The sequence below is a fragment of the Coregonus clupeaformis genome, chromosome 8, assembly GCF_020615455.1.
Source record: "Coregonus clupeaformis isolate EN_2021a chromosome 8, ASM2061545v1, whole genome shotgun sequence".
Taxonomy (NCBI): Eukaryota; Metazoa; Chordata; class Actinopteri; order Salmoniformes; family Salmonidae; genus Coregonus; species Coregonus clupeaformis.
The window spans coordinates 55,486,811-55,502,547 of NC_059199.1; the positions used below are offsets into that span (position 1 = coordinate 55,486,811).

At 46.4% G+C, this 15,737-nt stretch overlaps 1 protein-coding gene across 1 annotated transcript in view; it reads right to left on the bottom strand.

The window, feature by feature from the left end:
• Positions 1-15,737, bottom strand: part of arrb2b (arrestin, beta 2b) — a 57,794-nt gene that overhangs the window by 12,317 nt on the left and 29,740 nt on the right. The window contains exons 2-11 of the mRNA XM_041882669.1: positions 7,370-7,400; positions 6,195-6,255; positions 5,227-5,271; positions 4,886-5,085; positions 4,625-4,684; positions 3,385-3,452; positions 3,072-3,207; positions 2,764-2,848; positions 2,404-2,476; positions 912-1,049 (exon numbers count right to left, since the gene is read on the bottom strand). Coding sequence (XP_041738603.1) covers positions 912-1,049; positions 2,404-2,476; positions 2,764-2,848; positions 3,072-3,207; positions 3,385-3,452; positions 4,625-4,684; positions 4,886-5,085; positions 5,227-5,271; positions 6,195-6,255; positions 7,370-7,400 — 897 coding nt within the window. The remainder of the gene's footprint in view (positions 1-911; positions 1,050-2,403; positions 2,477-2,763; positions 2,849-3,071; positions 3,208-3,384; positions 3,453-4,624; positions 4,685-4,885; positions 5,086-5,226; positions 5,272-6,194; positions 6,256-7,369; positions 7,401-15,737) is intronic.

Genomic DNA, 15,737 nt, shown 5'->3' on the forward strand with positions numbered 1-15,737 from the left:
AGGGATGGTGCCAGGTTTCCTCCAGACGTGACGCTTCGCATTCAGGCCAAAGAGTTCGATCTTGGTTTCATCAGACCAAGAGTCCTTTAGGTGCCTTTTGGCAAACTCCAAGCGGGCTGTCATGTGCCTTTTACTGAGGAGTGGCTTCCGTCTAGCAACTCTACCATAAAGGCCTGATTGGTGGAGTGCTGCAGAGATGGATGTCCTTCTGGGTTCTCCGATCTCCACAGAAGAACTCTGGAGATCTGTCAGAGTGACCATCGGGTTCTTGGTCACCTCCCTGACCAAGGCCCTTCTCCCCCGATTGCTCAGTTTGGCCGGGTGGCCAGCTCTAGGAAGAATCTTGGTTGTTCCAAACTTCTTCCATTTAAGAATGATGGAGGCCACTGTGTTCTTGTGAATCTTCAATGCTGTAGAAATGTTTTGGTACCCTTCCCCAGATCTGTGCCTCGACACAATCCTGTCTCGGAGCTCTACGGACAATTCCTTCGACCTCATGGCTTGGTTTTGCTCTGACATGCACTGTCCCAGGTGTGTGCATTTCCAAATCATGTCCAATCAATTGAATTTACCACAGGTGGACTCCAATCAACTTGCAGACACATCTCAATGATGATCAATGGAAACAGGATGCTCCTGAGCTCAATTTCGAGTCTCATAGCAAAGGGTCTAAATACTACTATATCTGTTTTTTATTTTTAATAAATGTGCAAAAATGTCTAAAAACCTGTTTGTGCTTTGTCATTATGGGGTATTGTGTGTAGATTGATGAGGGAAAAAAATAATTGAATCTGTTTTAGAATAAGGCTGTAACGTAACAAAATGTGGAAAAAGTCAAGGGGTCGGAATACTTTCTGAATGCACTGTAAATATATATGTGTTTTTATGTGGGTGTCTCTCTAGTCTCTTACATGGTGCTGGAGGCCAGGTTGGTATCTTCGTGCTTCAGCTTCCCATCCAGAGCCAGGCCTCTCTTCTCTCTGTTATTGGTGAGCATGGGAGTCAGGGTGTACACCTTACAGAACGTACTGCTGGGGGACACCTGGTCACTGTGGAAGAGAGAGAAAGGATTTAGAATTTCTCTCTGTTTCATCATATGTGGTTGGTTCCTACTCACTCACTCTTGTACACACATCCACAACGCTTGGGAAGCAGTAAGGAAAGTTGAGAGGAACGAAAGGATTAAAGATGCTGCCATTAGAACAGAGAGGGAGAGGAGAATTGAAGGGGACTGGACTGGGTACCAGTCAGAGATTTCCCGCAATTTGAGAGGAAGGCAATTGGGTTTTGGGGATAAGGGGGGTCCAGAAGGATAATTATCAGGGTGGGAGGTTTGGGATCAAGATTTAGACTATGAGGGGAAGTTTTGGTGGGCCTAAATCAAGCCAGGTACTGGGGTTGTGGGGAGGTCTGGGTCTGGGAGCTCTGGGGGTTAAAGTAACTGTCCAGTGAAAATCTCACTTTTAAAAGTTAATATTCTGTTAACTCATAACCAAATAATGTTTTTGACTCATCCTATACTCGTATGTGTGGCCAAAGCATAAAAACACTTAAAAACCCCATCTCAAACTTGTATCTCAAACAGACCGTTTCAGAAATGCTTGCTATTTCCTCATGAAGGATGATGTCATCATCGGTCTACTCAGATTAATATTTTTTATAACCGGTTTATACCCACACCATTCTGTTGTTGGGGTACACCCACACCCTTCCAACAGAGTAAAGCAGCTTTTTAACATACTTAATTAACGAATTATAGGTCATATTTTATAGAAATCTGGAAACACTGGACAGTTACTTTAAGCCAATCCCAGTGTTGCTCCTCTACTCACCTGTCGGAGGCGTGGCCCACAGACTTATTGTAGGTGTCACATCTGTGCAGCACTACATCAGTCACCTGTAAAACTACAGTACAGCGGGAGAGAACACCAACTCCATGATGTCATAACAAGGGGACGAGGGGCTGTGATGTTACTAGACGGGGAGGAGATGAGGTTGCCTTGGGTCTCAGAGTGGGTTGGGTGGGAGGTAACAGGGCAGGAGAGGTGTTGAGCTGAGAGGAGGAGAGGGGTAGTCAGGAATGGTAGTGCCAGTAGAAAGGGGGGTTTGGAGGGTGTTGTATATTGGGAGAGGGGCAGGAGTGATGTCGAAGCATTGTACATTTTTAGTGAGCATAGAGGGTCATACAAAATGAGGGTAGAAGTTATACAGAAATAGTCAAACAAAACAAGAGTACTAAAAGTGAGTATCCGTTTGGCCACACAACCTGTCTGCATTCACCCAACATTCTCTCACAGAGGAGAAAAAAGGAGAGTGTGGTCCCGAGGGCCAAAGGAGAGAGAACGTGATGAAGAGAAGGATACAGGGATGGAGAGAGAGGTTTCGGAGAGAAGGGGTACTCACTCTGCCTCCTCCTGTGCAACAGGACACTTGTACTGAGCCGTACTGAACAGACAGATATCAGCGTACTGACGCACTGCAGCAGGGGAGAGAAAGGGTTAATAACACCAGGAGAGGCAAAATACTGACAGACACACAGCAACAAAGATGGAGAGAGCAGAGGAGTGGCAGAAGGGGACATGGGAAGGCTGCGCCTCTCCTCTGTTACAGTCTTTCCCAAATCGCTCCGTAACCCTCCCCCTTGGGCCTAACCCCTCGATGTTTGCAGATCTGTAGGGTCTGGGTAGGTATCAGCAGTGCAGTGGTGGAGCTTCTGCAGAAAAGAAGGGTTGGGGCAAGGGGGAGGGGTAGGGAGTGTCTTACCTGAGATTTTCATCCTCTTAACTGTTTTGGTGGAGTTGTTGGTGACATGTACATTCACACTGATAGGCTCTCCATGGTAGTAGAGCTGAGAGGGGGGGAGAGGAAGACAGAGAGAGAGAACATGGGGAGGAGTGAATTCGGTTGGTTGGGGGATAATCTCAGGCTGTAACCAATCAACCAAATGTTTGCATAACGCTTTTAACTAATGAATGTGTGTGTGTGTGTGTGTGTGTCCATCGTGCAGCCGTGCGTCTGTCCGTCTGCCTATGCGTGTCGGTCTCTGTCTGTCTCGGTTTGTCCTGTCCTACCTCTTTATCCAGTGAGGCCTCTAGATGTAGGGATCTATCTGACATTAGGAAGGATCGCGTTGTCTCCACCATGGGCTGAGGACCAGGCTTCTCTGGGGCATACTGCACCTTACGGATCACCAGACGCACTGAGTTCCTATAATAACATATATAATATCATATGAAAACGCTATATGCACCCAATCATATAACAAACACACACACAGACTAGGATTATCAACAGCACAGATTTCCTATACATCACATCCACGATCACTTAAACCCTCTGCACTGAATCCCTGAACCAAAACACATAGCTTCGACTACATTGTACCTTTTGTGTATCTTCTCCTCTACAGTCCTGGCGCAGAAGGCTCTGACCTCAAAGTCCACTCCACAGGCCTGAGTAGAGACGAAGACAGAGGGAGAGACGAGAGACAGAGGGAGAGACAGCGAGAGACAGAGAGAGAGAGAGACAGAGAGCGAGACAGAGAGCGAGAGAGACCGAGGGAGAGACAGAGGGAGAGACAGAGGGAGAGACAGAGGGAGAGACAGAGGGAGAGACAGAGGGAGAGACCGAGGGAGAGGGAGAGACCGAGGGAGAGAGAGAGACCGAGGGAGAGACAGAGGGAGAGACAGAGGGAGAGACAGAGGGAGAGACAGAGGGAGAGACAGAGGGAGAGGGAGAGACCGAGGGAGAGAGAGAGACCGAGGGAGAGACAGAGGGAGAGAGACAGAGGGAGAGAGACAGAGGGAGAGAGACAGAGGGAGAGAGACAGAGGGAGAGAGACAGAGGGAGAGAGACAGAGGGAGAGAGACAGAGGGAGAGAGACAGAGGGAGAGAGACAGAGGGAGAGAGACAGAGGGAGAGACAGAGGGAGAGAGACAGAGGGAGAGACAGACGGAGAGAGACAGAGGGAGAGAGACCGAGGGAGAGAGACCGAGGGAGAGAGACCGAGGGAGAGACAGAGGGAGAGACAGAGGGAGAGACCGAGGGAGAGACAGACGGAGAGAGAGAGGGAGAGAGACAGAGGGAGAGAGACAGAGGGAGAGAGACAGAGGGAGAGAGACAGAGGGAGAGAGACAGAGGGAGAGAGACAGAGGGAGAGAGACAGAGGGAGAGAGACAGAGGGAGAGACAGAGGGAGAGACAGAGGGAGAGACAGACGGAGAGACAGACGGAGAGACAGACGGAGAGACAGACGGAGAGACAGACGGAGAGACAGACGGAGAGACAGACGGAGAGAGACAGAGGGAGAGAGACAGAGGGGGAGAGACAGAGGGAGAGACAGAGGGAGAGAGACAGAGGGAGAGAGACAGAGGGAGACCGAGGGAGAGACAGAGGGAGAGAGACAGAGGGAGAGACAGAGGGAGAGAGACAGAGGGAGAGAGACAGAGGGAGAGAGACAGAGGGAGAGAGACAGAGGGAGAGACAGACGGAGAGACAGAGGGAGAGACAGAGGGAGAGACAGAGAGAGAGAGAGAGAGACAGAGAGAGAGACAGACATTGGATAAAAAGTGCTGTGAGTGTATACATTATGTGTGTGTGTGTGTGTGTGTGTGTGGTCTCTGTACCTTCCCTGTGTCCTCTGGTCCTGGCTGTAGAGTGACTGAGCAGGGCAGGTTCTGAGGGATCTGAAAGAGAGATATTTAGCAGTCACGCCACAGAATGATACACAACTGCTCACCAACAAAAAGGCACACAGACATTGGAGACAGAAATACACAACCACAGAACGGTACACAAACACAAGGGAAGACATGCTAAACATGCTCACACACAGTTGATTTCAACTGGTGTGTTTGCTGAACAGTGTGCCAGTCTATAGAACTCACAGTGAAGTTGAATGGGTATACGTGCTGGCCCAGCTTCTTCAGCAGTCTCTCCTGCAGGCGGCTGAGTGGTTTACGTTCCTCTGTGGTGACGGCAGGGAAGGCCTGGAAGGTGGAGATGTAGAGGTCCTTCCTAAAGGACAACCCTAGAACGTCTAGGTCCTCCCGACCGTACCGGAACGCACAGGTCAGAGTCACAAAGACTGGAGGAGGGGAGGGGGAGTTGGAGGGGGAGAGGGAAGAGTTAAGAAAAATTAAGAAGAAGGAGAGAGGAAGGGAACGTGAGAAGAGAAATAAAGGGATGTGAAAATTGTGAATCGCACACGCTCGCACGCACACCTTACCTTTTCGGTCTTTTAGGTACTCTGGGTCTATCAGTAGCACTCCATCTGTAGAAAGAGAGACAGAACACACACACTGTGAAAAACAACACACACATACAGTGATCATATTATGTATGGGTGTGTGTGTCACCTAAGCCACACAGTATTTGGTGACTGAGTTAATGAGAGTAATAGATAGATACCCACGCTCACACACACACGCACACACTACTGAACCTGCATTGTAAACAAAAATACAGAGTATCCAAAAATATCGGACATAAAAGTAACGGTTAAAGTGCTATTCCAGATTTGACAGGTAAGTGAAAGCTGATGAAAGCTACGGTTATGCATATAGAGACATAACATATTATAAGCCTTGTTATAAGACATTATAAAGGCTCATGCATGCTTATAACAAGTTATAAAGCACCAAAATATTTATACATGAATAGTTATGGCAACCCTTTATTTAAAGCCTACAGTTATACTGCATATTATTAGACTTGTCATGAGCATGTATGAGCATTTATAATGTCTTATAGAAAGCAACGTATGGATTTCAAAACAAGCGAGAATGACCTGATTCTTCTCTGATGTATCGGAGATTCAGTTGATGTATAGTTCCATAAGTAGTCCAGATGTGTGTGTGTCATAGAAAAAAGATGATGCTGGTTGTTTGGTTGTTCTGATATCGTAGTCCAGTGTGTATCAGTCAGTGTGAAATAATCAAAACTACCTCACTAGGGTTACTCCCATCGTCACACACACACACCTGAGGTGAGGGTGTTCCCCTATGCGAGGTGCTGTCGTCATAGCAACCAGGGGGGTGATGTGATTTTCCGACAACATTACATCAAAAACAGTGTGTGTGTGTGTGTGTGTCTATTAGATGTTGCATCACTAATAACTCCTATGGCCCCTGCACCCCAGAGTGGAAAGCCCTGCTGTAGGCGATCCAACATTACTGTGTGTGTGTTAGTACCTACCCACTGGATCTACATGGTCTAGGTGATCCACAAAGTCTCTCTTTCCCAGGTATACAGTGAGCTATAGAGAGAGAGAGAAGGAGAGAGAGTGATATAGTTACAGAGAGAGAGGCACAGAAAGAGAGAGAAAGAAAGAAAAGAGAGAAAGGGAGAGAGAGAATGAGAGAGAGAGAAAGGGACAGAAGGGGGGAGATAACAAAACAGATTAAATGAGAGAAAGAATGCGAGAGAGAAGGATGGAAACAGAGGAGGGTGGTTAAAAACAGGGACAGTATGTGGAAATGGAAAGAAAAACATGACGTACATCAACATTACTCTTTAAATTAGACCATACGGGTGAAACACACACACACAGACACACACTAACCCCTAGTCTCTCGACTCCCTTCCTGTATACTATCTTCCCTTGTGGGGTCAGATCACAAAACACGTCATCTACACACACTGATCTCTCCATCATGGAGACACAGAGAGAAAGAGAGAGAGAGCGAGAGGGAAATAGAGGGAGAGAAAGAGAGAGAGAAAGGGAGAGAAGGAAATAGAGAGAGGGAGGGAGAGAGAGAAAGAGAGAGAGAGAGAGGGGGGGGGAGAGAGAGATAGAAAGAGAGAGGGAGAGAAAGAGAGAGGGAGAGAAAGAGAGAGAGAGAGGGAGAGAGAGAGAGAGAAAGAGAGAGGGAGAGAAAGAAAGACAGATAACAACAGAGAGGGGAAAGGGAACAAGATGATAGAGAGAATGAAATAAATGCTCAAAGGAAGTGAAGAGATTAGAGGGGGGGGGGATCAATAAAGGTACTGTATGTAGGAAAAATCTATAGAGAGGTAAAAGTATAGGCCTATAGGAAAGATCTATAGTTACAGCAGAGAGGAAAGATCATCTAAATCTATAGACATAAAACAGATAGATAATCTATTGTTGTAAAGAGAGAATGAGACGAGCTTAATCCAGGAGAAGGGATGAGCTGAGAATGAGGGAAGAGAAAAGAAGAGAGGAATCGAGAGAAGGTCTACAGGGAGAAATATACTCTACAGGGAAAGAGGAGGAACCCACCTTACCTTCTGTCTGACGCACACAAACACACTCACAAAAGCAAAGACAAACGCACACATGCACACACACACTCACAAGTATGCACATGCACTAGCAAGCAGGCACACAAGGGGGAGTTGTGACCTACCTTGCAGTTGGGACTGGACTTCTTGAAGACTCTGAAAAGAGAGAGAGAGAAAGAAACAGAATTAGTCCCCAAAGACTCTGATTTCTATAACAATATAGCGATATTCCTGCTCAAAGTAGACATGTGTTCATTACAGATACAGGCACGGAACAGACTTCAAATTACAGTTGTATGAACCAGAACCACAACCAGAATGGCTTGTGCAAGCTGGAGCCTCTCTCTTGTTTCTGTAGTGTAAGGTAGCTTAATGTACAAGTACACCCCCTGGACAGGACACTAGCCTTACCCCAAATCTATCTCCTTAATGCTGAGTGTCAAGCAGAGAGGCATCGGGTCCCATTTGTACAGTCTTTGGTATGACTCAGCCGGGGATCGAACTCCCAACCTTCCAATCTCAAGGCGGACACTCTAACCACAAGGCCACTGAGTAGGTATTGTAGAATAGGCCTACTGTTATTTATGTGGACAAAGCAAATTCCCAGGGGATAATAAAGTTTAACTGTATCGTGGTGTTGTATTGTTACACCTCAGGTTTAGACCTTTTCCAATGACATACAGTAAGTGCTTCAACGAACAGGTAAGGTGCATCCACAGAGTTTCTAAACCCAAAGCCTCAACATTGCGAGACTTATAATAATAATAATAATATGCCATTTAGCAGACACTTTTATCCAAAGCGACTTACAGTCATGCGTGCATACATTTTTGTGTATGGGTGGTCCCGGGGATCGAACCCACTACCTTGGCGTTACAAGCGCCGTGCTCTACCAGCTGAGCTACAGAGGACTTAATGGGAACGCTTGCAAAACAGACCAAGCCGGGGTTTGGGCTTTGTGAAGTCAGTGAGAGAAGCAAAAAATACTTCCTTAGTTGTTAATTTTCTGGAAATCTAAAGGTACAGCCTAGATTGGAGCCAATGTCTTAGGTAGCTGAACATGTTAGAACTCCAACCTTGTGAAAGTAACAAACTGACACGTGTTCCTTTTCATCAAAAACAACTTTATATCGAAGGAGTGCCTTTGATTTGATGGCCTGCACGTGCGCAGTTCGGCATGGGACGACCGTTAGACCCGATGACGTGTTTCTGTGCATGAGCTTAGCTAGCCTACGTCGCCACGACGTCGCCTACAAGCGCGATCGGGGATTTCTATTGGAGAAGCAGTTTCTGCCCATTTTCATACTGTACTGTCTTTGGTACATCTACTACGTTGACTGTGAGAGACCTAGCTCCCCCAAGTCAGAGAGACTGTTGTTCAGTGGCCATAAGCCAAAGCATCATGTGTCTGGTGATGGTGGTGTGACAATGAGAGCGCCCCAGACTATCATAAACCGTTAAGCTCTATATCATCTCGGCTGCACCAGGAGAGATGAGAAAACAGAGAGATAAAGAGAGAGAGAGAGAGAGAATGCGAGAGAGACACAACAAAACAACAACAGGGACTGCAAAAGAGGGGGAGAGGCAGACAGAGGGACAATGAATGAACGAAATACATTTACTAAAGAAACGGAGGGGAAAGAGTAAGGGAAGATAATGTGAGAGAAATAAATGGTATGTTTCTGTGGTGGTGGTGGTGTTGTGAAGCTTGGGGAGTCACATTAACAGACAACAGTGATGAACAATGGTTTATTATAATATGAAAAGATGAGTGATCATAATGATAGAGAAAAATGCAGAGAGAGAAGAGGGGAAGAGAGAGTTGGAGAGAGAGGGGGAGAGAGCTGGAGAAGAGAAAGAGATAGAGGGAGCGATAATGGCATAGAGAGAGAGCGCGAGAGAGAGCAAGAAGGAAGGAGGGATAGAGAGAGAATGAGCTAGAGGTGTTGGAAGGTCTGTCTATACATCATAATATGTGGTTGAGTCAGCAGCTAGAAGAGATGGATCACAGGAAAGTGGGACAGAGGGAGGGAGGGAAAACATCACTTCAGTGAAAAACACCTCTATGAAATACAGGTGAGATCTCAGGAAGACACACAGGCACACACACATTGGGGTAATAGACCCGCTCACACTTTCAACCAGTGAATAAAAAGAGAAATGGAGGGAAGAAGAAAAATAAGGAAAAGAGACAAATGAACAATTGATGAGGGAGATCATTCAGAGGCCATGGGCAAGATTGTCTGAGAGAGAAATGAGAAAAACAACAAGAGAGGAATACAGGAAGTGTGATTGAGAGCCAGAGAGACACACACACTCTCTCTCTCTCTCTCTCTCTCTCTCTCTCTCTCTCTCTCTCTCTCTCTCTCTCTCTCTCTCTCTCTCTCTCTCTCTCTCTCTCTCTCTCTCTCTCTCTCTCTCTCTCTCTCTCTCTCTCTCTCTCTCTCTCTCTCTCTCTCTCTCTCTCTCTCTCTCTCTCTCTCTCTCTCTCTCTCTCTCTCTCTCTCTCTCTCTCTCTCTCTCTCTCTCTCTCTCTCTCTCTCTCTCTCTCTCTCTCTCTCTCTCTCTCTCTCTCTCTCTCTCTCTCTCTCTCTCTCTCTCTCTCTCTCTCTCTCTCTCTCTCTCTCTCTCTCTCTCTCTCTCTCCTGCATCCCAAATGGCACCCTATTCCCTTCATAGTGCACTACTATTGGCCCTGATCAAAAGTAGTGCACTATATAAGGAATAGGGTGCTTTTTAGGATGTAGACAGTGTCTCAGCCAGCCTGGTCTAATCAACATACCTTATTAATACTTCATCTTATCTAACCAGCCCAGGGCAATGCATGGCCAACACATGCACACACACACACACAGTGAAAGGTTACTGATCAACGACGAGTCAGAACTGCCTGTACTCTCATTTAGCTGTTAATCCACTTTTGTGTGTGTTTGTGTGTGTGTGTGTGTGTGTACTCGCTTGTATGCATGTGTTACAAGACTTGCACCCCCCTGCCCCAAATGGGTTCTATTTAGTTGCCATGGCAGCCAGATGGGGCTTGCGCCTGTTGTCATGGGAACGGAAAAGGCCCAAAAATGTTATGATACAACATGTATATGCACATTTACATTTAAGTCATTTAGCAGACGCTCTTATTCAGAGCGACTTACAAATTGGTGCATTCAACTTAGGATAGCCAGTGGGACAACCACATCTTGTTGTCCCAGTGAGAGACAGAATAACAATAAAAACATCCAGAAAAACGCATGTAAAAAATGTTATAAATTGATTTGCATTTTAATGAGGGAAACAAGTATTTGACCTCCTCTCAATCAGAAAGATTTCTGGCTCCCAGGTGTCTTTTATACAGGTAACGGGCTGAGATTAGGAGCACACTCTTAAAGGGAGTGCTCCTAATCTCAGTTTGTTACCTGTATAAAAGACACCTGTCCACAGAAGCAATCAATCAATCAGATTCCAAACTCTCCACCATGACCAAGACCAAAGAGCTCTCCAAGGATGTCAGGGACAAGATTGTAGACCTACACAAGGCTGGAATGGGCTACAAGACCATCGCCAAGCAGCTTGGTGAGAAAATGACAACAGTTGGTGCGATTATTCGCAAATGGAAGAAACACAAAATAACTGTCAATCTCCCTCAGCCTGGGGCTCCATGCAAGATCTCACCTCGTGGAGTTGCAATGATCATGAGAACGGTGCGGAATCAGCCCAGAATTACACGGGAGGATCTTGTCAATGATCTCAAGGCAGCTGGGACCATAGTCACCAAGAAAACAATTGGTAACACACTACGCCGTGAAGGACTGAAATCCTGCAGCGCCCGCAAGGTCCCCCTGCTCAAGAAAGCACATATACAGGCCCTTCTGAAGTTTGCCAATGAACATCTGAATGATTCAGAGGAGAACTGGGTGAAAGTGTTGTGGTCAGATGAGACCAAAATCGAGCTCTTTGGCATCAACTCAACTCGCCGTGTTTGGAGGAGGAGGAATGCTGCCTATGACCCCAAGAACACCATCCCCACTGTCAAACAGAGGTGGAAACATTATGCTTTGGGGGTGTTTTTCTGCTAAGGGGACAGGACAACTTCACCGCATCAAAGGGACGATGGACGGGGCCATGTACCGTCAAATCTTGGGTGAGAACCTCCTTCCCTCAGCCAGGGTATTGAAAATGGGTCGTGGATGGGTATTCCAGCATTACAATGACCCAAAACACACGGCCAAGGCAACAAAGGAGTGGCTCAAGAAGAAGCACATTAAGGTCCTGGAGTGGCCTAGCCAGTCTCCAGACCTTAATACAATAGAAAATCTGTGGAGGGAGCTGAAGGTTCGAGTTGCCAAACGTCAGCCTCGAAACCTTAATGACTTGGAGAAGATCTGCAAAGAGGAGTGGGACAAAATCCCTCCTGAGATGTGTGCAAACCTGGTGGCCAACTACAAGAAACGTCTGACCTCTGTGATTGCCAACAAGGGTTTTGCCACCAAGTACTAAGTCATGTTTTGCAGAGGGTTCAAATACTTATTTCCCTCATTAAAATGCCAATCAATTGATAACATTTTTGACATGCGTTTTTCTGGATTTTTTTGTTGTTATTCTGTCTCTCACTGTTCAAATAAACCTACCATTAAAATTATAGACTGATCATGTCTTTGTCAGTGGGCAAATGTACAAAATCAGACTTTTTTCCCTCACTGTAGTAGAAAGCAGATTATTCAGTCGACGTTCCTATCAGTCCTAGACTATGGCGACATCATCTATATGAATGCAGCTGCTACTTCATTAGCGCCGTTAGATGTAGTTTATCATAGCGAACTGCGCTTTATTACGGGCGACAGTTTTAATACTCATCACTGCATTCTCTACCAGAAAGTTGGTTGGCCCTCTGATGTCATGTAGATTGATATGTTTTCATTTATAAAGCTCTTTTACAAAAAGTCTTACCTAACATCATTACTAAACTTTAGACATACGAGTTACCACACCCGGTCTCAAGGATGGCTAACTCTGGATATTCCTTTGGTCTCTAGTGAGTTAGGTAAATCAGCTTTTAGTTTTTTTGCACCTTATTTGTGGAACAAGCTTCAAAATGTTTTGGTGCCTCTAGGCCAATTCAGAACGCTGATTGAGGACCTTTTTACTGATGAATGTCTTTGTTTTTTATGACCGTGTTTTTCTTTCTGCTTGCTTTCCGTATCTTTATTTTTGATGTGTGTATTTTCTGTCATTTCTGTAATTCAGGGCTCATCTGTAAAAGAGACCTTGGTCTCAGTATGACTCCCTGATAAAAATCAGTGGTGGAAAAAGTACCCAATTGTCATACTTGAGTAAAAGTAAAGATACCTTAATAGAAAATGACTCAAGTAAAAGTGAAAGTCACCCAGTAAAATACTACTTGAGTAAAAGTCTAAAAGTATTTGGTTTTAAATATACTTAAGAATCAAAAGTAAAAGTATAAATCTTTTCAAATTCCTTATATAAAGCAAACCAGACAGCACCATTTTCTTGTTTTTTACATTTACTGATAGCTAGGGGCACACTCCAACGCTCAGACATCATTTACGAACGAAGCATGTGTTTAGTGAGTCGCCAGATCAGAGGCAGTAGGGATGACCAGGGATGTGTGTGAATTAGACCATTTTCCTGTCCCGCTAACCATTCAAAATGTAACGAGTACTTTTGGGTGTCAGGGAAAATGTATGGAGTAAAAAGAACATAATTTGCTTTAGGAATGTAGTGAAGTAAAAGTAAAAGTAGTCAAAAATATAAATAGTAAAGTACAGATACACAAAAAAAAACGACTTAAGTAGTACTTTCAAGTATTTTTACTTAAGTACTTTACACCACTGATAAAAATAAAGGTTAAATACATAAATACAGCCATCACAAAGCTGCCCTGACTGGGACCACGATCCCAGAAAGAGTAGGAGAAAGCAGCCAAGAGGCACACGCGCGCATCCGCTCACTCACTCACACACACCGCCTTAGGAAACAGACACACACATGCGCGCATCCGTACACACGCAAACACAAACACAGATGCCAGCGTTAAAAAAACACACAACACACACACAGGCCTATGACAAGGGTCTCCCCCATGAGTGGAGAGAGCAGACAAAACCACACGCAGGCATATGCATTCTCTGTCTCTCTCCCTCTGTCTCTCTCCCTCTGTCTCTCTCCCTCTGTCTCTCTCCCTCTGTCTCTCTCCCTCTGTCTCTCTCCATCTCACTCGCTCTCGCTCCGTGTCCGTCTCTCTCGCTCCGTGTCCGTCTCTCTCGCTCCGTGTCCGTCTCTCTCGCTCCGTGTCCGTCTCTCTCGCTCCGTGTCCGTCTCTCTCGCTCCGTGTCCGTCTCTCTCCCTCCGTGTCCGTCTCTCTCCCTCCGTGTCCGTCTCTCTCCCTCCGTGTCCGTCTCTCTCCCTCCGTGTCCGTCTCTCTCCCTCCGTGTCCGTCTCTCTCCCTCCGTGTCCGTCTCTCTCCCTCCGTGTCCGTCTCTCTCCCTCCGTGTCCGTCTCTCTCCCTCCGTGTCCGTCTCTCTCCCTCCGTGTCCGTCTCTCTCCCTCCGTGTCCGTCTCTCTCCCTCCGTGTCCGTCTCTCTCCCTCCGTGTCCGTCTCTCTCCCTCCGTGTCCGTCTCTCTCCCTCCGTGTCCGTCTCTCTCCCTCCGTGTCCGTCTCTCTCCCTCCGTGTCCGTCTCTCTCCCTCCGTGTCCGTCTCTCTCTCCCTCCGTGTCCGTCTCTCTCCCTCCGTGTCCGTCTCTCTCCCTCCGTGTCCGTCTCTCTCCCTCCGTGTCCGTCTCTCTCCCTCCGTGTCCGTCTCTCTCCCTCCGTGTCCGTCTCTCTCCCTCCGTGTCCGTCTCTCTCCCTCCGTGTCCGTCTCTCTCCCTCTGTGTCCGTCTCTCTCCCTCTGTGTCCGTCTCTCTCTCTGTGTCTGTCTCTCTCTCTCTCTGTGTCTGTCTCTCTCTCTCTCTGTGTCTGTCTCTCTCTCTCTCTGTGTCTGTCTCTCTCTCTCTGTGTCTGTCTCTCTCTCTCTGTGTCTGTCTCTCTCTCTCTGTGTCTGTCTCTCTCTCTCTCTGTGTCTGTCTCTCTCTCTCTGTGTGTCTGTCTCACACACACACAGAAGCTTTTAACATGGAACAGAGTGTACTGGCAGTAGTTCAGGCAGTCCATATTGCTGAGAGAGAGTCCAGTCCATGCCTGTAGTGAGGTCAACAGAGGCCCCTGGCCCACAAACAAGATAGAGAGAGATTGAGGAAAGAACTGGACCAAAACAGCCATAAACATTTACAAAGACATCTGGACTGTTTAGCTCAGTATTTGGTTGAAGCTAGTTTGGTCCTCTGTAGCTCAATTGGTAGAGCATGGCGCTTGTAACGCCAGGGTAGTGGGTTCGATCCCCAGGACCACCCATACGTAAAAATTTATGCATACATGACTGTAAGTCACTTTGGATAAAAGTGTCTGCTAAATGGCATATTATTATATATTATTATGATTGTCTGAGATGTCATACTATTATAAACTACAACAAAGAATAAAGAATAAGATGGGATTTCATAATGTTACAAATAAAAAAGCTATGTTTTAAAACAGAGAATAAGAAGCAGGAAACATGAAGGTCAGATTCTTCATGTTTCTGTTTCTCTATTTAAATCCATTAGACTTTATCTGCCAACAGAGCCTGACCTTTATAAACATAGCACTGATATAAATACACGCTACACACACACACACACATGAACGCACACACGCAGACACATACTGGCTAATGAAGTCAACATATACACACACGGGGACACGCATACGGGCTTGCACAAACACATACACACATATCAGAGTGCTGATATAGTCAAGTATATACAAACATACACATTGGGCCCAGAGGAAAGGAAAATATTAGTGATACTAGACACCACACACACACACACACACACACAAGAACGCAGACAGACAAGACCTACAGAAAAAAAACAGACAAGCAGAGACACTTTCCCTGCCTCTCTACTCTATCCATTTCCTTATTCCTCCCTTCTCTCCCTCCCTCTTTCTCTTTCTGTCTCTCGACCCATCTCTCTCTCTCTCGCTCTCTATCCCCCTCCTCTCCATCTCTCTCTATCCCCCTCCTCTCCATCTCTCTCTATCCCCCTCTTCCCTTCTCTCCCCACTCCTCCCTTCTCTCTCTCTCTCCCTCTTGCCATCTCTCTCTCTCTCCCTCTTGCCATCTCTCTCCCTCTTGCCATCTCTCTCTCTCTCTCTCGCCATCTCTCTCTCTCTCTCTTGCCATCTCTCTCCCTCTTGTCATCTCTCTCTCTCTCCCTCTTGTCATCTCTCTCTCTCTCTCTCTCTCTCTCCCTCTTGCCATCTCTCTCTCTCTCTCTCCCTCTTGCCATCTCTCTCTCTCTCTCCCTCTTGCCATCTCTCACTCTCTCTCTCCCTCTTGCCATCTCTCTCTCTCTCTCCCTCTTGCCATCTCTCTCTCTCTCCCTCTTGCCATCTCT